This window comes from Miscanthus floridulus, chromosome 9 (genome assembly GCF_019320115.1).
Source record: "Miscanthus floridulus cultivar M001 chromosome 9, ASM1932011v1, whole genome shotgun sequence".
NCBI lineage: Eukaryota > Viridiplantae > Streptophyta > Magnoliopsida > Poales > Poaceae > Miscanthus > Miscanthus floridulus.
This window is the reverse complement of record NC_089588.1, coordinates 126,067,254-126,087,441: the sequence shown is the minus strand read 5'-3', so window position 1 is coordinate 126,087,441 and position 20,188 is coordinate 126,067,254. Positions and strand designations below refer to the sequence as shown.

The 20,188-nt window shown below is 51.7% G+C and overlaps 1 protein-coding gene across 1 annotated transcript; it reads right to left on the bottom strand.

The window, feature by feature from the left end:
• Positions 1–3,795: 3,795 nt before the first annotated feature.
• Positions 3,796–4,383, bottom strand: LOC136483181 (uncharacterized). The gene is made up of 2 exons (XM_066480255.1): positions 4,131–4,383; positions 3,796–4,059 (listed from the first exon to the last, which is right to left on the bottom strand). Exons 1-2 carry the CDS (start codon positions 4,269–4,271, stop codon positions 3,796–3,798), a joined length of 405 nt encoding a protein of 134 aa, XP_066336352.1. The 5' UTR covers positions 4,272–4,383.
• Between the last annotated feature and the right edge of the window lie 15,805 nt (positions 4,384–20,188).

The following is a 20,188-nucleotide window of genomic DNA, read 5'->3' as shown; positions in this document are numbered from 1 at the left end:
TCGAAATCCTAGCCCCGTGGAGCAAGACGGTCGGGCGAAGCAGGACATGCCGTGGAACGGACCCGGCGAGAGGCCGGATTGGTTCCGGGAAGGGTGAGTACCGCTCCTCCTCCCTCCTTGACTTCGCCCCTCCTTGTATTGATGTTGATTGCATTAGCGTATTGCGCTACCGGATCGTGTTTAGGGTTTATTGATTACGTGCTCCTTGTTCATCTGTAGGATGGACCTAAACAGTAGTTACAACCTAGAAATGCGGATTGTTGGTCCCAATTGTCGTGCAAAGTGGTTTTCTGTGAATGAAGTGGTGGATGCAGACAGAACTTTGTTAACTTGCCTTATGGAAGATTTGGTTGACAAGTATCCTCCTAGCTATGGTGATGTAGCCACATTGTTTTACTGGTGCATGCATAGTAAAGTTCACATACCTGTGCGCAATGACCAAGAGATGCTAGCAATGTTTAAAAAAATAGGGCAACCAGAACATGCTTGTTGACTGTTGCATATCATAATCCTGGTACTCAGCCTGTGCTTCCTGATTGGGAGTCTGGTAGCCCAAGGAAATCTGCTGAGCCCCCATTCACTCCTTCAATTGTTTCTCCAAGCATAGCAGAACCAAGCCTAGCCATCTATGTCTCAGCCACCCAAACCAAGCCAACTTGAGTTCCTGGCTAACCCAAATCCAATGAATGAGCATATGGGGATTGATGATGAAGGCTTGTATATTGATCTTGGTCCCAACCACCCTCCACCTCCTCCTACCAGTTCTCAGAGCCAAGGGGGGGAGTAAAGAAAGGGAAGAAGAAATAGATGAATCCTCTGATGAGGAAGTTGCTGATAGGGATGAGGAGTGTGCTGAGTCAGGTTCTGATGATGAAACCAGTGACGAGGAAGATGAGGAAGTAGAAATAGATGAATCCTCTGATGAGGAAGATGCTGATAGGGAGCCTGAGCAATTTCCTGATGTTGAATATGACAAAGATGACCCTCCTATGACAGTGGGAACTATCTACCCAGATATGGCTTCTTTTAAGATTGCTTTAGCTAGTCATGCTGTTAAACATGAGTTCAACTATGAAATTGACAAGAGTGATACAGGGAGGTATACGGTGCACTGTTCTCTGAGGAATGAGGGATGCCCGTGGAGACTGCATGCCTCAACTTCAGCTGATGGACATGGCATTCAGGTGATGTGTTAGTTCAATTTGTGGTATTGACTGCTACCTGTTTTCCTTGCATGTACCTAGCTGCTAACATGTGTTTCTTTTCAACTTTTTTCCAGGTGAAGGTGAACCCACATGAGCATGGAAATGGCTGCCAGAGCACTAGGAGACAAGGATCATGTGTTGGACTTAGTCAGTTTTGGGTGTGCAGCAAGGTAATTGATTGGTTGAAAGAGGATGGGAATGTTGGTGCAAAAGAGCTGCAAAGGAGGCTGAAGGATCTGTACAAGGTTCAGATCAGCTATAGGAAAGTGTACAAAGGTAAATACCTTGCAATGGATCAACTTTATGGGCCTTGGGGCAAGAGTTTCCACAATTTGTTTAGGTTTAAGGCCCAGTTAGAACAATCTAGTCCTGGTTCAGTTCTTGTCATTGATCATCACACCATCAATAATAAGGTAAGGTTTAACATGCTATTTTTTGCTCTGAAAGCATGTGTTGATGGATTTCTTAGGGGATGTAGACCATATCTTGCAGTAGATAGTACCTTTTTGATAGGGAGATTTAGGGGACAGTTGTGTGTTGCATGTGCAGTAGATGCCCACAACTAGATGTATCCAGTTGCTATTGGTGTGATTGACTATGAAACCAATGAAAATTGGATCTGGTTCATGGAGAGATTGAAGGAGGCAATAGGCACTCTAGAAGGCATGACATTCCATACAGACTGTGGGCAGGCAGTAATGAATGGAGTCAGTCAAGTTTTTCCAACAACTAAACATAGAGAATGTATGTATCACTTAGTACAAAATTTCAAGAAGATGTATAGTGGTAGAGTGTTTGATGATCACTTATGGGCTTCCTCATATTCATGGAGCCCATACATGTTTAAGAAGCATTATGAAGCAATGGCTACAGCCAAACCAGAAGCAATGAAGTACTTACAAGAGAATCATAAGAAGCTTTGGACCAGGAGCCAGTACACCACACTATCAAAGGTTGACTATGTGACAAATAATTTGGCTGAGTCCTTCAACAACTGGGTCAAACTTGAAAAGTGTAAGCACCTGGATGACTTGCTAGACACTATAAGATAGATGCTTTTGATCAAGTGGAACCATAGGAAGAGGGTAGCTGCTAAGCTCAATGGTAAAATTATGCCCCATATCATGCAGAGGCTTAGGGAAGACACTTACAACTTGGACATAGATGTCATCACAGCCTCACCTGAAGGTGTGGCAGAGCTATGTGCTAAAGGTCTGCAAGGAATTGGGTTCAGGTTTGTGGTCAACCTAGCAGACAGGACCTGTTCTTGTAGGGTTTGGCAGGGGTCAGGAATCCCATGCAAGCATGCCATTGCATACATTACCTCAATTCCTGGCGCAAAGCTTGAAGACTATGATGGATGAGTACTTCTCTATCAACAATTTTAGAGTTGCATATGACAGCTCCATCCCTAGCATACCTGACAAGAGCATGTGGCCAGAGGCAGAACCTAGGCTTTTTCTTGAACCCTCCTCTTCTAAAGTCCACAGGTGGAGGTAGGAGAAAGAATAGGATGAAATCTGCACTTGAGGGAGGCAGCAGCCAGAGGAAGTCAAAGAAACATGAATGCCCCATCTGTCATCAGTTGGGCCATCACTGGTACACTTGTAAGAATGGGAACCCAGAAGACATAGCTGCAATGGAGGACAGCAAGGTAATCTATTGTCCTATGCATATAGCTATCTTTGCATGTACATAGCTTTGCATACATAGAAGCTAATCTATTTCTCTTTGTAGGGGCACACCAAAGAAGAGGTTGAAGAAGGCTGCAGCAAGCAACACAGAGAGGAGTCTTGTGGTGGCCTAGCCATCCCAGATGCAGTTCCCATTCAATGAGGCAGTGGCAAATGCCATCCATAACAAAAGGAAGAGGAAGTCATCCTCTTCTTCAACCTCCTCACAAAAACACAAGGGTGCAGCACCAGCCACCACTAGTTCAACCTCAGCTCCTACTAGTGTGTCTACAAGGTACCTGTTCTTTGCCTCATCCTTTTCATTTCAACTAGGTGGAAATCTAATGCATACTGTTGACTGTCAGGTCTGGAACTGGTTCAAATGATCCTAGTCCCACTCTTATCTGTGCATCTGGTTCCTTTCAATGAGGACTCCATTACAGTGGACACCCAGCCCAGCCAGCCAGTTGATGACCTCCCACTTGAGCCTGTGGATCCACAATGCACACCAAGAAGAAATAAGGGAGCAGTGAAGAAGAAGTTGACACCAAAGAAGCTGCAGTAAGAAACTCTAGTGATGTTCTTTTTTTGGCCCTGACGCATGATCTTTTGGTACTTTGATGTTCTTTTGGGGCTGTCATGAAAAACCTTGTCTGAATTGATGGTTCATGTTAGTGATGTGAACAAACTCTAGTAATTTAGTTTCTATGTGTAAACTGTAAGTGATGTGATCAAACACCGTATGCTGTTGGTGATGAAACACTTTATGCTACCAGTTATGTGATGGATGAGTGAACTGTTAGTTTCTTTGTCTTAATGTTGTTATGAACCATGAGAAGCATTCATTCATTCATCTATTCATTCATGCATTGATTGATCCATACATCCATGAAAACTCACACACACACAACAACAGCCTACTTCTTGAAAATAGCATACAAAGCAAGCACCAAGCACAAATACACAAGTTTTTCAATCCTCCTAAGTTGCTGCTGCACCCTCTTGTCCATTGGTGCATGGCCTTCAACTACAGCTGCTTGGGAACCTTCCTGCAAGATGGCTAGAGGAGGAGCTGTGGGAAAACCACCAGGTGCTGCCACTGCCTGCAGTGGAACTGCTTGGATTGGTGTAGCTGTCTCCCCCATCTCATCCTCCCACTGATAGTACTGACATCCTCCAATCTGAAATCCAACATAGAGACTGAGCAAAGAGGGAAAGACAAACAATGTTGACCAAAGAGAGAAGCACAAACCGCGAAATAAGGGCACTTGTGAAAGGCCCGGTTGGGGTTGGCCCTGGTCGTCGAGATGAAGCGATTGGCGAGCACATTGCAGTTCGGGCAAAGCACACGCCGCCTTGGTGCACCACCATAGCTGCTGCTACCTTGTGACATGGCTGTCAAAGAGAGAGGGCTCAAGAGAGTGGCAACTCCCTGGCCTTTGGCGCCAATATATAGGAGGAGAAGGGCAGGCTCTTTGGCGCCAAATCCCTGTCCTTTGGCGCCAACAGCGGCGTCTCTGCCGCCAAAGCCAATTGGCCTAGCAATGGCACAGGGGAAACGAAAAAGTTCAGACGCCCATACAAGCCCAAGGGCAAATGAGTCATTCTCCAGAGCCGTTACTCACCGTTGGGAGCAAATGCCGACGGAATGGCGTGAGGGAAAAGAAAAGTTCGAGCGAGGGCATGTAGGTGACGACCAACTTTTGAGGGGTACGCAGGAGTGTGGCATCTTTTTTAAGGATACATAGGTAAAAGCCTCCCATATTGGGCTTGGACAAATAAAATCAATGAGAATGGCTATTTTGTGGAGGCGATACGATGCGATCCAAATACCTTGATGTCCGGCTGGACACAGCCTCATCTCCTTCCTCAGGCCTTGCTTAGATGGCAAGTTTTTTCACTATCTCTCCATCACATCAAATCTTTGGACACTATGCATGGAGTATTAAATGTAGATAAAAAAATAACTAATTACACAGTTTAATTGTAAATTACGAGACTGAATCTTTTGAGCCTAGTTAGGCCATGATTGGACAATAATTGTCAAATACAAACGAAAGTGCTACAGTACCTAATACTGATTCCTAACCCCAATCTAAACAAGGCCTCACTTCCTAAGGCAATCTTTGTGAGTACTGAGTACTCTGTTTGCACATTTGTTGTCGGAGAACCCTGCTTTACGTCAGCTCACTGGTAGAATCTTAACTTGCTATTAATAATTGGAGAACTCAACAAAACCTTCGCATTAACTATCACTAGACACGCAAGGAAAGCAACATATTGAAAATTGTCACATTAATTAGAAACTATATGGCCATCAAATAAGTAGACTCTAAGCATCCATGACCATTAGCATTATTTGATTTAATAGGAAATTTCCCAACTCTTCCATTATAGATAAAAAAGCCCTAAATCTCATTATTTGGGAGAAAAAAAATATGGCTAGATGGGAACAAATCTTTATTGGTCGCATCATGGTTAATAAAATACCAGGTCGAGCCTACTAGTCACGTTCGTAGTTTGTGATCACGTTCCTTCCATCTCACTCTCTCTTGTTATACGTTCGTAGTTTGTGATTCTTCAACACTTCATCGCGGTGAATCATCCACAACCGCTTACAACTTGAGTTGGATCATCCACAAGCTCCGTCGGATGATCACCAAACTCCCTAATCACCACCAAGCCATCTAGGTGATGGCGATCACCAAGAGTAACAAGCACGAACTCTCACTTGACCACGACAAGCCTAATGAGAAGAGTGGATGCACACTTTGCTACTCTTGCTTTCACTAATGAGGCCTCTCTCTTGGATTCTCAAATCTCAATCACCTCACTAGGACCTTGCTCTCCTTGGCACTCTAAAGGGTGTTTCTCAGCTGTTGGAATGAGCAAAAGTACTCCCTCACATGAATAGAGGAAGTATTTATACACCCTCATTTAAAACGAACCATTATGTGCCTCTGGTCAGACCCTGACCAGACGCTCTGGTCAGTTCACCCTGCCACCGAGCAGTTAAGTGGTGACCAGACCCTGAGCAGCATCCGGTCGTGAAAACCGCTCTCTGGAACCTTATTGGGGTCGATCGGACTCTGGCGCCCAGCGTCTGGTCACTCACCTCTCAGCGTCCGGTCACACCAGACGGCTTCTCCTTGATCAAATGAACTGATCGGACTCTGTGCCAGCGTCCTGGTCACACCGAAACCAGCGTCCGGTCAACATTTGACCCTCCATTCACTTCCAACTTGAAATCATATATGAATGAAGTTTGCTCCAATTGATCTTAGGGCTACTTAGGAGCTACCTAGTGCAAGATTTGACAAGTGTGCACCACACCTAACCCACTAGACTCACCTAGGTCAAGCTACCCGTCCATACCCCCCTTAATAGTACGGCTAAAGGAAAAACAAAGTCATAAACTACTCTAAGTGTCCCTTCAACACCAAACGACACTTAGAACCAGTCCATCCTTAACCTTAGTCGTCCATCCTTTGAAAACCGAAACTATTTCCATCGTAGGGGCATGACAACCATGATTGCCCAATCAATTTCCATTACCATGACCTAACTTAATTGCCTCTACAAAACACACGTTAGTCATAGTAATCACGTATTGTCATTAATCATCGAAATCCAACTAGGAGCCTAGATGCTTTCAGACCTCTTGGGGGTATAACCGTGAGATTTGGTGGGTCGGAAAAGGTCTTTCCTGATTCTGACCCCTACGGGGGTCTGATTGACCAACCATCGTTCTACGACCGCACGTTCGGTCTACTTGCGAGTCCAACTTTTCTCGAGACCCTGCATGTAGCAGGGGTCCAGTCGAGGGTCGGCTCATCTTTGTGATCATCTTCCCTCAAGCATTTTTTTCGATAAAACGGAGGGATTAAGCCATGCCATGATTTTCCTCTAGGGAAGAATCATGGTGCTCGGTGAGCTGTTAACGGACTAGTCCGAGTGGGGCCCCGACATCCCATTCATGGGGGTCCGGCTTAGGTCAGCTGGTGATCGACCCTAGATTCTCAGCGGCCAATCCATATTGTTCTCAGGGTCTATTCGATCGGTCCCGAGGGCTCTTTGCCTTTCTTCGAGGAAAAACCATGGATTGTATCTGGCCGAGACTCGAAACGCGGACCGGGATGCCTTTCTACCCTCTGACTCTAAGGGTGCCCTAAGTGGTTGTCGAACCCATTGGTGGGCCAACCTTCGAACTCCTGGGCCTAGACGAGCCGTAGGAGCATTTTTGGCTCCGTATCCCTCTTACCTGTGATGGGTCATACCCCGTTCGGGGAGGCCAAACATCTTGCGTGTTTTCTGAGGGGATGGCCAGAGGTTGCGTGCTGCATGCCCCACAATGAGATGTGGTGACAGGTCATGGCGGGCATGGAGATCTAGGCGGGCGGTTGGTTTCCTCGCACCCGTCGCCCCTATAAAACCAAAGGGTTAGCCCTCCGTGTTTCATATGCACGCTTGCATCCTTACCTCCATAGCCATGCTACCACCGCCAACGCTAGTGTTTCCTGCCTCTGCATCTCTACCACTATCAAGATAGGGTTTCCTGCCTCCACATCTCCGTTGTCGTTGAGCTCACATTCATCCGCCCCCGCTTTCAATAGGATCCGTGGTGCCGCTCTGACATCACCTTCTAGTGCATGGAGGTCGTCGTTCATCGCGGTCTTCTCCACACTGCAGACCGTGGTTCAAGGAGTGGTTGCTTCCTGGCAACGAGGATGCGTCGTCGCTACCCAACGGCTATGTGGTGTCATTCGCCCACTTCCACGAGCGCGGGCTCATGACCCCCGCCCACAAATTCCTCTAGGGGCTGCTGCACTTCTACAAGATTGAGTTGCAGCATCTCAATCCTAATGGGATTCAACACATGGCGGCATTCATCGCGCTGTGCGAAGGATTCCTAGGGATCGGCGCTCACTTCGACTTGTGGAGGTATTTCTTCACCGTCAACCTCTAGAAGAAGAGGGAGAAGGGCGACAAGCAGGAGCCGCACATGCCGATGGGGTGCGCCGGCATCTAGCTTTGGAACAATCAGGTCAGCGAGTACCCGCCCATGTGGGTCTCAACGTCCAACAAGGGGTGGCACTCATAGTGGTTCTACCTCAAGAACTGACGCCGCCGCCCCTTTGCCAGAGTTCATCGAGCGCCTGATCAAAGAGGCCCCGGAGCCATGGAGGAAGTGGGGCATCCCTGGAGAAGGATAAGAATAGGATCCGAGACCACATCACCACCATCCACATCCTGAAGGAGAATGGCCTGAAAGGGTCAGGCGTCATTAGGGCTTACGATGTGCGAAGGGTAGCGTCGTTGATGACGCGCGCGCTCCCGCTATAAGCGATGGCGCCCGAGGCATCGTTCGACGAAACGACGCTCGACGAGGGAACGCTCCCTAATTTTGAGATAGCACAACACATCAAGGAGGTGCTGGAGCCTTTGTGTGACGATGCGGGTGCCACCCTTGACTTCTTCTACCCGGTGCTGGGGCATCCCCCGATGCAACCGGATCTAGGCTACATCGTGTTTTATTAAGTTTCCCTTTCTCCTGCCTCTCCTTTAGTTGATTTCTCGACCCCGTGAGACTAACTTTGAGAGGGGCGGGACTAGCCGAGGGACCTCATTCTCATGGATCACCCAGTGCCACTACCGAGGGATTCATCTATGAGGGCGATGAATCGCACCGAGGGCGAGCGGCTAAGGAAGGTGAAGGAGGACAACAAGAGAAAGAAGCAGTGGAAGCTATGGGTGCGTGAACTGACGGGAGGACACTGACGATGATGATGATGGAAATGACGACGAGGTGATGGAGAAAGAAGAAACGGTAGCCGACTGATATCGAGTAGGACAACCTTGAGAACGAGGATGCGCTGACAGGCATCGATTTGTCCTTACAGGCGTTGGGACCCTTCCCATTCCATGAAGGGGAGGGCACATTTAGGGAGCCGACTAGAGGTGGGCTGTTCCAACGGTGCCCCCTAGGAACTGACGGAGGCTGGATGCACTGCTGGCCTACCCCAAGGAGCCAACAGAGGTGGGCGGCTCCATCGTTGCGCCCTAGGAACTAGTAGAGGCGGGCGGCTCTGCCGTCACGCCCCAGGAGCTATCAGGGGCGAGCCTCTCTACCCAGGAGCAGAGGGTAGGATCAAAATGGCCCCGAACCAACGATACGAAGTAGGGGTCGAGGGATTCATCCCCTAAACGCATTTGCCGCCCAACGGCACTAAGGTGAGCCATCAACTCCTCTGTTTTTCCTGTTTTAATCGGACTTCATCATGACTTATGTTTTCACTTCTTGTAGTCCTGGCAGGTATCAGAATCCTTTGGTGCTGGATGCCAAAGAAGAGCGTCGCCCTCTAATCGGGACGGCGACCATCGGCTGGGGTCATGCTTGGGTTAGGCGGGAGTGGCACCGGTCAGCGGGGAGGTGGCCGCAGGCGCACAAGGGGCAGCCGGTCATGACCGCGATTCCACCACCAACGATAGGGCGAATGGAGCTACCGACCACACTTGTTGTACCAACCATGGCGGGGGTGGTGTAGCCGGTCATGACCCCGCTGACGTCGGTGGAGGTGGCGATGCCCGTGACAGATGGGTCATAGCCGGGTGCGACCGCAGCATCGCCTGAGGTATCGGCATGACCTATGCCATCGGTGGCCCAAGCGATAGCGCCTGACGTGGGCTAAATGGAGGGGGACATGGCCGAGGGGTCCTCGGAAGTCGTGGTGCTAGGAGAGAGGCTCGCGTCTGCACCACTGACCCCTTTCGTCATTAGAGGGGGCATCCCGGTGGAGGCGTCACGACGAGAGGGATCGGCGACGCTTGGGGCTAGCGGGGAGTCATCCCTGACCCTAACCTCGATGGGCAGCGGCTCGCCTATGCGGAGCGCAACCCTGCTCTAGTGGACGGACCCACAGGATCTGGCGTCGATGCTTTTTACCCTCAACGATGTCGCAGAGAGCATGGAGCGGGAGAGCCTCAACGTAGGGATCGCGTCCATGCTCGAGGCCCTAGACAATGCCACGGGCGCATTGCGTGATGTTGTTGTTCCCTCTAGCTAGGTATTGCTCGGTCTTGCTTCTTAACCTTCTCTTCCTTTGTTTTTTTGTATCCTGGCCATCATCTCACTGCAGTCCCTTATAGCTCGCAGCTAGGAGAAATCCTAGTTCCTTTTGTCTACAGAAGGAAGCCTAGGACCACCTCGTTGAGGAGGCATGGTTATGCTGGGTAGGTGACAGCACAGCTCGCTGATGCGAGTAGAGGGTGGTTGAGCTCACTCCCATTGCCGAGAAGGCGACCAATCTTTGGATGCGAGTGGCCGAGGCCCGTCGGGATGCTGACAAGGCCGAGAAGGCATTCGAGGCCCTGTCGACAAGGTCACGCAAGGATGATGAAGAAGCCGCCAGGGTTAGGAAGGAGTGGGATGAACTGACTCCAAAAGGACGCCATAGCCCGCCAGCGGATCCTTGACTCCTAGGCGAGGTTGAGAGGGAAAGAGATCTGAAGCTGGGGGCTGAGGAGAAGCTCACGGCCCTAGAGAAAAGGGCAAGCTAGGATGCCGTGGTGGTCGCTCGGCTTGTGCAAGGAGCGGGATGAGCTATCCTAGACCATGGAGAGGCTTGGCTCAGAGCACCACATGGCTCATGAGGAGCACGACCAGGCTCTTCGAGAGCGTGACTAGGTCTACCGAGAGCATGACTATGTGCAGCAGAAGGTCGGCTCCCTCTAGGCCGAGCTCAAAAGGGAGACAAACTAGAAGCTGGAGGCCAAAAGTGTTTCTGCTAGGCTCGCTGCGGATCTAGCTCAGGGCCAGGCGGAGCTTGCTAATGTGAAGAGAAATCTCTAGGCAAAGTGTGATGAGCTTGGTATCCTGAGCGCTTGCCCTCAGGGTCATCTACGACAACCTTGAAGTGGTGCAGTTGGAGGGGACCAGCTCACTCGTGGCTCATGCTGTCGAGATCATGGCTCAAGCATGCCAGCTCGAGAGGAACGCCCTTTCGCACTAGCGTCAATCGGGCCCTCATGAATGCTTGTTCTCATTATGGGGACGGCCATCGTGTTGGTGAAGATTTGGCCATCGATGGTTTTTAGCTTGTAGGTGCCCGGTCGGAGCACCTTCGCGACAACTTATGGTCCTTCCCATGGTGGCGATAGCTTGTGGCGATCCTTGTTGCTCTGGACGAGGTGGAGTACCAAGTCTTCGATGTTGAAGGCTCGACTCGACACCCGACGGTTGTGGTACCAGCGCAACACTAGCTAGTACTTAGCTGAGCGAAGGAGGGCTACGTCACGCACTTCATCGAGCTGATCCATGGCATCTTTGAGGGACACTTTGGTTACCTGCTCATTGTACACCCTGACCCTTGGCGCCCCATACTCGAGGTTAGTCGGGAGGATGGCCTCGGAGCCATAGACCATGAAGAAGGGAGTGTAGCCGGTGGCCTGGCTAGGCGTTGTCCTTAGGCTCTAGAGCATCGCGGGGAGCTCCATGACCCATCGGCCACCGAACTTGTTTCAGCCGGTTGAAGATCCTAGGCTTGAGGCCTTATAGAACCATACTGTTCGCGCTCTCGGCCTACCCGTTCATACTGGGGGTGTGCCATGATAGCCCAAGTTGACGTGGATGTGATGCTCATCGGCAAACTGGAGGAACTTCTTTCCGGTGAACTATGTGACGTTGTCCATGCTGATGGAGTTTGGGACTCCAAAATGATGGATAATGTCGAGGAAAAATAGTACTGGCTTGCTCTAATTTGATCACGGAGATCGGCCTGAGCCTCTATCCACTTCGTGAACTTGTCTACGGCAACAAGTAAGTGCGTATAGCCCCCGGGCGCTTTTTAAGAGGCCCGACCATATCGAGCCCCCACACCGTGAACGACCATGTGATGGGGATGGTTTGAAGCACCTAGGCAAGTAGGTGGGTCTGCTGAGCATAGTATTGGCACCCTTCGTAGGTGCGCATACACATGCTTAGCGTCGGCTACTACTAGCTGGCTACTACGATCGGCCAGTAGAAGCCTTGTCGAACATGTTCCCGACCAAGGTTCTAGGCATGGCATGGTGCCCATAGACCCCACCTGTGGATGTCATCCAGCAGCTGCTTCCTTTGTTCGATCGGGATACAGCACTGGAGGATCTCGGTGTGGCTGTGCTTGTAGAGCTCTTCCTCGATGATGATAAACGACTTGGCACGGAGCGTGAGCCACCAAGCCAACGTCTTGTCCGCTGGTAGTCGCGGTAGGGCATTCTCCAATTGGCAAGAGGGTCGGGCTTCGATGTTGGGTTAGCGTCAAGCTCCATCATCGAATCTTCATGAACCTCCATTGCCTCGAGGTTGGATGGTGCCAATGGAGGGCCAATCCTCAAGCCTAGGGCGGGCAACGCATTGCTCGCCCCAGCCCCCTACCTAGGCCAGAGGGATTAGGAGGGGCCGATGGTTGCCCTAGCCCCCGAGCCCTTGGAGGAGGGGTTAGGTGAAGCTAACGGCTATCTAGCCCCTAGGCCCAAGATGGGGGCTCGTTACCAACCTGCTGCTGGTTCCTCATAGCGGACCGAAGGCTTGTGCTGATCATTGGAAAAGACGCTAGCTAGGACTAGCTCTCGGCCTGACGCCATCTTCGCCAGCTCGTTGGCTGCCTCGTTGATCCATCGGGGGATGTGGTTGAGCTCGAGGCCATTGAACTTATCCTCTAGCTTGTGGACCTCCTAGCAGTACGCAACCAACTTAGGGTTGTGGCAGCTTGACCCCTTCATGACCTGGTCAATGACTAGCTAGGAGTCACCATGGATATCGAGTCACCGGATGCCCAATTCTATCAGTGATGCACTAGGCCGTTGACTGAGAGCCTCGTACTCAGCCACGTTGTTTGAGGCAGATCATGTACCTCATGTGCACCCCAAGGGGCGAGACAAAAACTAGCCCTATGCTAGCACCCTTCTTCATTAGCTAACCGTCGAAGTACATGGTCCAGTACTCTTGATCAATGGCCACCTGGTGGCATTTGGATCTTGATCCATTCCGCCATGAAGTTAGCCAGCGACTAGGACTTGATGGCAGTCCATGAGACATACGAAATGCCTTGACTCATCAATTTGAGAGCCCACTTGGTGATTCTTCCTGTCGCATCCCGGTTTTGGACGACCTCGCTGAGAGGAAAGGATGTTACCACCGTCACTAGGTGCAACTCAAAGTAGTGGTGCAATTTTTGTTTGGTGATGAGGACGGCATAGAGGAGCTTTTGAATCTAGGGGTAGCGGGTCTTGGAGTCGAACAATACTTCACTGATGAAGTACACGGGACGTTGTACTTTGAGGGCATGCCCCTCTTCCTCTCGCTCCACCACTAGTGCGGCGCTGACCACCTGCGTGGTGGCTGCTGATGTAGAGCAGGAGTGGCTCCCCGACTGTCAATGGAACCAGGATCGAGACCTTCGTTAGGAGATCCTTGATCTTGTCAAGTGCCTCCTGGGCCTCAGGTGTCCACTCGAAGTGGTCGGCTTTCTTTAGAAGCCGATAAAGGGGGAGGCCTCGTTCGTCGAGATGTGAGATGAAGTGGCTGAGTGCGGTGAGGCACCCTGTGATCTGCTATACCCCCTTTATGTTCTGTATCGGGCCCATTCTCAGTGATGGCTGAGATTTTTTCTGGGTTGGCTTCGATGCCGCGCTCGGAAACAATGAATCTAAGCAGCATACCCCTCGAGACCCAAAGACGCATTTTTTGGGATTGAGTTTGATGCCGTTCGCTCAGAGCTTTGTGAAGGTCAGCACAAGGTCGATCACAAGCTCGTCGGTGTGTTTGGATTTGACTACAATGTCATCCACATAAGCCTCAACGGTCTGCCCGATGAGGTCACCGAAACACTTGAGCATGCAACACTGATATGTAGCCCCTGCATTTTTAGACCAAATGGCATCGTGACATAGCAGTATGATCCAAAGGGGGTGATGAAAGAAGTTGTGAGCTGGTCGGACTCTTTCATTGTGATATGATGGTACCCGGAGTACAAATCAAGGAAGTAGAGGGTTTCGCACCCTGAGGTCGAGTCGATTACTTGATCTAAAGGAAACGGATCCTTTGGGCATGCTTTGTTGAGACCCATGTAGTCAACACACATTCTCCATTTCCCTCTTTTTTTCTTACAAGAATGGGATTGGCTAACCACTGAGGATGATACACTTCCTTGATGAATCTGGCCGCCAAAAGCTTCTCAATCTCCTCGCCGATGGCTCCACGCTTCTCCTCGTCGAAGCAGTGTAGGCGTTGCTTCACCGGTTTGGAGTCCGACCTGATCTTCAAGGCATGCTCGGTGACTTCCCTCGGAATGCTCGGCATGCCTGAGGGTTTCCATGTAAAGATATCTCTATTAGCGTGGAGGAAATCGACGAGCGCACTTTCCTATTTAGAGGAAAGCATGGCACCAATGTGGAGCACCTTGCCATCGAGGCTACTGGGATCCATGAGGATCTCCTTGATGCCTTCAATAGGCTCAAAGGACCTAGCCAACCGCTTGGAGTCTAGAGGCTCCTTGGCGGTCCTCTCCTGGATAACCACAAGCTCGATGGAGGCGACGATTGCTAGTGGCGTGCTCGTAGCACTCCACCTCACACTCATAGGCACGCTAGAAGGAAGTGCCGATGGTGATGACCCCTCAGGGGCCTAGCATCTTCAACTTCAGGTAGGTGTAGTTAGGGACGGCCATAAACTTCACGTAGCATGGCCGTCTAAGGATAGCATGGTAAGTCCCATGGAACCCGACCACTTCGAACATAAGAGTCTCCATCCTGTAGTTGGTCAGACTCCTAAAGGTGATGAGCAGATCGATCTGCCCAAGCGACATGGCCTGCTTCCCAGGCACAATGATGTGGAAAGATGTCCTGGTCGGTCGAATGCGCGCTCAGTCGATGCCCATAGCGTCAAGCGTCTCAGCATATAGGATGTTGAGGCTGCTGCCGCCATCCATCAGCACCTTGGTAAGCCACTTGGTACCAACGATTGGGTCGACAACAAGCGGATACCTCCCCTAGTTGAGGGATGCTATTGGGGTGGTCGGTCCGATCAAAGGTGATGGCGGACTCCGACCACCGGAGGAAGGCGGGCGTGGTGGGCTCGGTCAGTGTAGACCTCGCGGCATGCCAGCTTCTGCCGACGCTTGGAGTCATAAGCCGCTGACCCCACAAAGATCATGAGGCAGCCATTGGGGGTCGAGAAGCCAGTCATCCTTCCTGTTGGTGTTGTCCGTCGTTGGCTTGGGGTCTCTTCTCGGCTCTCCTTTGTTGGCACTACTGGACAAGAACTGCTTCATAAGGGCACTAGTCCTTGTACAGATGCTTGATGGGGAAGGCATGGTTCGGGTATGGTCCTTCGAGTAGTTTCTCAAAGTGGTTAGGGGCACCCTCGGTGTGCTTTCAACCCCCTTTATGGTCGGCAGCTGGCCACAAGCGAGCTCTCACACCGCTGCTTGTTCTTCTTCTTGTGGGGACGGTTGGAGGCGCCCTCGCCACGGTGTCATCGTCCCTCTTTGCCTTGCCCTTAGAGCGGTAGAAGATAGCTCCGACCACCTCCTCGCCGGAGGCATGGTTGGTGGTGATGTCGAGGAGCTCCTTGGTGGTCCTTGGACCCTTGCGGCCCAACTTGTGGACCAGGAACTCGCAGGTGGTCCTAGACAAGAAGGCTCCGATGACGTTGGCATCGATGATGTCGGGCAGCTCATTGCACTGCTGGGAGAAGCACCAAATGTACCCGCGGAGTGTTTTTTTGGACTTCTATCGGTAGTTTTTGAGGCCCCATGGGTTTCTAGGGCGCGCATAGGTGCCCTAGAAGTTGCCCATGAAGATCTCCTTCAGGTCCGCCCAACTGTAGATGCGAGTGGGCGAAAGGTGCTCCAGCCATGTTGGCGCCGAGTCGGCAAGGAACAGGGGGAGATTGCGGATGATGAAGTTGTCATTATCCATGCCACCGGCCTAGCAAGCAAGCCAATAGTCCTTGAGCCATAGACAGATGTTTGTTTCCCCTGAGTACTTTAGGGACATTGGTCGGTGGCCGATATCGTGGCGAGAAGGGTGCATTGAGGATGTGCCGGCCAAAGGCCTGAGGCCCTGGTAGGTTGGGGCTCGGGCTTTGGTCATCGCCACTGTCGTAGCGTCCATCGTGACGAGGGTGGTAGCCATGGCTAGCCACCTCTCTCTCTCCATTGCGGGCACGCCGACGGGCATTCAGGGTGTCATGGGCGTTGCGATTGCGGTCGAGGCACTCGCGCACCAGGATCACAACCCATTGTCCATCATCGCACGGTGCCTGGTGGACGGAGACGTCCTTATCACGTTGCCCTGAGGGCACTGTGGCCAACAGTCAAGCTTGCATTGTCAGGACAATGAGCTCTCTGGTTGCTACACCGCGGCACGCTCGAGTAATGTGTGGATCTCTTGGTGAGCCCAACGGTCCTTGGGCGTTGTGGGCTCAGGGAGCCCTCGGAGCAAGGCTGCATCAGCTGCTATGTTCTGGCTCGCTCGGGCAAAATGTGGGAGGCCCCTATCATCCTCGACGATCCTCTGGTTCACCTCATAGGCCCTAGAGCATGCATGTCCGTAGTCTCCCCATTGTGTGATCTCCTACTTGAGCTCTGCACGTTCTTGCTCGAGTTGGTGCCACGCCTCCTCGAGCTCTAGGCATCGCGCTCGGAGCTGCTCCTCCCGCATGTGTGGAAAAGCCCTCGCGCCTTTGTCATCGTCATCATCGCGGGGTGGATCAGCCACCTCATGGATGCTCTTGGCGCGCCCTTCAGGGGTCCCTGCCGTGAAGCATTCCCACGAGGGGTGGTAACTCCTACTGCTGGAGTTAGAGTCAGAGAACGACTCATAGTCTCCCGCTGAGAAGGTCGTGTAATGACTTCGCGACATACTCTATCATCCCTACAAACTCGTTGTTCGCAAGGGGTGAGTGGACGTGTTGTGCCATGAGGTGGCCAGTGGTCCACGCAGCATTGTGTAGGCCGAACGGGAATGCCGTCGTGGTGCCCTGGGTGAGATGTTCCGGGGCAAGCGGCTCCCCTCTCGCGAGCTGCATCATGACGTTGACGAAGGAGACGGTGAGGCAGTGTAGGTCCTCCTGGGGTGGTCGGGGTCCTAGGAAGGTGTCGAACTGGCGCTCAAGCCTCCTATAGTCGAAGTCGAGGAGCTGATCGCTCCTGGGGGCACGGGCCTCTGGTGCATGTAGCCGTAGCTCCTCGAATGCCTCATCGATCGCGTCGAGGCTGGTGGAGTGGAGCGGCTAGGCGGCGGCGGGAGTCTGCGCTAGCTCTTCCTCTATCATGATGGTGAAGTCTAGGCTCCCGAAGCGCACGTGCGTGCCCTGGACCCAACTGATGCCGTGGCTAGCCATCCGAAGTTTGATGATGACGTCAAGATGCGCAAAAGGCCCCTACCTAGGCACGCCAACTGTCGGTGTTTCGAGTTACCAACTAGTAAATTTCTAGATTGCGTGTCTGGCTCAGGATGGTGTGCTGAGAGGATACGAGGTTTATACTGGTTCGAACAAAAAAGTCCCTACGTCTAGTTCGTCACTGCTGCTCGTGTTACTAGCACTTAAGGTTTGTAGTAGGGGTTACAAACGGGCGAGAGATGGAAATGGTCCCAAGTCTCTGGTGTGTGCGTGTGCTACTAAGGCATATCGGGCCGTGTTCAGTCGTATATAACCACGTGCTGCTAAGGCGTCCTGCTTCCCCTTTTATAGACAAAGGGGAAGAGCAGGTTACATAGAGAAAGTGGGAGAAAAGCCAAGCAGGAGGAGGCTTCCCAGACCACCGAGTCTTTCTTATCCTTTATGTGGGTCGACCGATACTATAGATGGTGACAGGGATGGCTCCATGTCGGGCTCCTGTTCACCACTGATGCCACGCCCTGGTGAATCAGCAGGTCGTGGCGTCCCGTCCCGTCTCGGCGGACGACGCGGTGTACCGGCAGTGCTAGTCAGCGGCCATGTGGGGAGTAGGCACCATAGTGACCATGCGTCCAGTCACTGTTGGCGATGTGAATTACCTAGAGTGACATGTCGTGGCCATAGGTCACGTTGAGACGTGCCTGCTCCCTGCACGGTGCCAGAAGTTTGACCTTAGGTTTTACCTTCGAGCCCGTAGTGGTTGGCGGTGGTACGGGCTTCCGTTGGGAGCCGCGCCTGAGAGGTTGGGCGAGGTAGAGCCCGCCCCTAGTGGTCGGGCAGGGTGGAGCCCCCGACCAAGAGGTCGGGCGAGGCGGAGCCCGCCCCTAGTGGCCGGGCAGGGCGGAGCCCCCGACCTAGAGGTCAGGCGAGGCGGAGCCCGCCCCTAGTGGTCGGGCGAGGCGGAGCCCCTGACCTAGAGGTCGGGCGAGACGGAGCCCACCCCCTAGTGGTCGGGCGAGCCGGAGCCCATGCCCTAGCGGTCGGGCGAGGTGGAACTTACGCACCTAGGGGTCGGTTGGAGCTATAGTCGCGCACTTGACTGCTTGGGTGAATCAATGTCGATGACCATTAGCTCCTCGTCTTCGGGTACCCTAGTATTGGTCCTCAAGATGTGGAAAAAATATAAATTCGACACTCGGTACTCACCGAGCGAATTGCTACACGATAGTTCTATGCGCTTGCGGAATCCTCCAATAGTCATTAAGAAATATCAACAATCTGAAGGCTGTGCGATGACATGGCGCACTGTGGGTATGGATAGAATCTATAGTGGGGACTAGTTTTATAGATAAAGATTGTTGTGCAGTGTGCACGAGACAAGCCGCACTATGGCCGCGCATCCCCGACCCCCTGATGCTCGCCATGTCATGATGTGGCCCCTGGGCAACATCAGGTCGCACCATCACCACCGTGGTGCTCCCACACTCTCATCGGCATGGCTTCTACCATGTTTGGCCTTGCCCGCATGGATCGTGAGCCGAAGCTGACACACTGGTCCACGTTGCCTTCACCGGCCACTATATCAGTCCAACCGATATGTCTGGCACTCATCAACTTGTAACCCATCGGATAGTTCAGGCCTCCTGCTTAGAGTGTCTGACACCACTGACCTGAGCACCACTAGCCCCCATGCTCCTCCTTCTAGGCATGATCCTCGAGTCTCCACCTATTCCCTCACCTCCTAAGATCCTCAAAACAATAGTACAACTCCGATACCAATTGTTGTGATACCGGTGCATAATGCCGAAGCGGCTGCTTTGGATCTACCTATAGGCGAGATGCTTAAGGGAGAGCACAAAACACATCAAAAACTCGATGTTTGGTAATGGGGTTCGGCCGAAGTCTACATCTCGGGGGCATGCTTATAGGGCTCGTCCCCATAACCACAACACCACCTGCCGCCCGGTGGCCCCAAAGCCGTCAGCACGTCCCGCAAGCATGTCACTTTGTATTCCTTCTCCCAAGTGATCAGATACGGTGTAGCCCCCTCCACCTTGTATGGAGGGACCGGGTTATAAAAGCCAACACCTAGCTCACCTAACCATATATTGCTAATTACAACACAAGGTTAATATAACCTCGTTAGTACAAATAAACATTCAGACACATTTCTAACCAAAAAAATATGGTGGCCATTCAAAGGTGGCAATATATCACTACCGGAGACGACTTCTTTGCCAAGTGTCCCAGACTTTGCCGAGTGCTTTTTATCGGGCACTCAGCAAAGAGGCTATTTGCCAAGTGCCAGAGAGAAAGGACTCGGCAAACAACTGGCACTCGGCAAAGAGGTGGTTTGCCGAGTGCCGAGCACTCGGCAAACAATAACACTCAGCAAAACTAGTCTTTGCTGAGTGTTATTCTCCTGACACTCGGCAAAGGGCCGCCGCCGTTAATCTTAATGTAGTTGTCTTCTTCTAATCGTGAGCACACATCAAGCATACCCAGTGACGATTTGGGTAAAGCCTGACGATGGTGTGCCCGAGTAGTCATGGTCGAGGCATTGCCGGTGGCAATGTGACCTACTCGGAGGAGCCTGACGACGGCACGCCCTGTATCGAGTGGAGAATCGATCTCTTATCTTGTATGCTCAAAGATTACAAAGACGCTGATTTGTTTGTCTAGCTGAGTATGCTAAGGTTTGATGGGATACTGATTAGGGGCTTCCCCGCCTCGCCTTATATAGTCCATGGTTGGGGTTAAGAGCAGCTCAAGAACGCTACAAGGCGTATACGGATGACCATAGAAGGAACTCAAGGCCTTAGTGTTTGTTAACTTCATTGTTCATACAGAAAACATAGTATTTTATATCCCTCGAAGTATTGAAAACCATGTATATAACCCATAGAAATGGCTTTGAAGACAATTTTGAT

Bases quoted from the DNA above. Each gene is read 5' to 3' on its own strand.
- LOC136483181 (XM_066480255.1), bottom strand. From the start codon at position 4,271: ATGTCACAAGGTAGCAGCAGCTATGGTGGTGCACCAAGGCGGCGTGTG. The intron at 4,060-4,130 runs GTTTGTGCTTCT...GTTGGATTTCAG, and splicing joins ACAAGTGCCCTTATTTCGCG to ATTGGAGGATGTCAGTACTA.